Source organism: Mastomys coucha, unplaced genomic scaffold (assembly GCF_008632895.1).
Source record: "Mastomys coucha isolate ucsf_1 unplaced genomic scaffold, UCSF_Mcou_1 pScaffold5, whole genome shotgun sequence".
Lineage (NCBI taxonomy): Eukaryota > Metazoa > Chordata > Mammalia > Rodentia > Muridae > Mastomys > Mastomys coucha.
Genome location: NW_022196911.1, coordinates 93,225,855 through 93,226,691, shown reverse-complemented (window position 1 = coordinate 93,226,691; position 837 = coordinate 93,225,855). Strand labels below are relative to the sequence as shown.

Here is an 837-nt window from a genome sequence, read left to right as displayed (position 1 = left end):
CAGCCCGCCCGCACCGCCGCCCGCCCGCCCGGCCCAGGCGCCCACTGGGTCCGTCCCCCCGCCCCAGCCTCCCCGGCTGCTCTCGGCAGGCGGTCGTCCGCGCTCGGTGAATGTGGCTGGCAGCCGCCGTCCCCTCCCTTGCTCGCCGCCTGCTCCTCCTCGGCCCTCCGCCTCCTCCCCTCCTCCTCCTCCTCAGCCGCTCCTCTCGCCGCCGCCGCCGCTGCCTCCACAGCCTGGGCCTCGCCGCGATGCCGGAGAAGCGGCCCTTCGAGCGGCTGCCCGCCGAGGTGTCGCCCATCAACTACAGCCTCTGCCTTAAGCCCGATTTGCTGGACTTCACCTTCGAGGGCAAGCTGGAGGCCGCCGCCCAGGTACTGCGACCCTCGGGCGCCCGGGGCGAGCAGCGGGCGGCCGAGCAGTTAGGCCGCGCCCGCGGGCTGGGCTGGAGGCCGGGGCGGGCTGGGCGCGTGGGCCGCGGGACCGAGCGGGAGGCGGGTGCGGCGCGCCCCTCGAGGCTGGCGTGCTGGGCTCCGGCCGGGCGAGGACCGCGCTGCGGGAGCCGGCGGGCGAAGGGCGGGCGGTGCGCCCCTCGGGCCAGCACACCTGAATGCAGCGCCCCTGGTCCCCGCCTTCCGGGCCGGAGCTTCGGGAGAGGCTGGGTGGGGGGTGGGGAACTAGAAGGGGGTACGACTGCCCGCTCGGTGGCAGCCCTGCGGACTGCGTTCTCTCCTGGTCGTCCCTTCACTCCGCCGGGGATCGATTGGAAGGGGCGGTCATCAGGCACTTGAGAGCGAGCGAGGAGGGGAGAATCTAGAAGGTTAGGGGTTAGCGTGCGGG

At 75.1% G+C, this 837-nt stretch overlaps 1 protein-coding gene across 1 annotated transcript in view; it reads left to right on the top strand.

The window, feature by feature from the left end:
- The window catches only part of Npepps (aminopeptidase puromycin sensitive), an 85,438-nt gene continuing 84,601 nt past the window's right edge, over window positions 1-837 (top strand). The window contains exon 1 of the mRNA XM_031355078.1: window positions 1-371. Coding sequence (XP_031210938.1) covers window positions 111-371 — 261 coding nt within the window. The 5' untranslated portion in view covers window positions 1-110. The remainder of the gene's footprint in view (window positions 372-837) is intronic.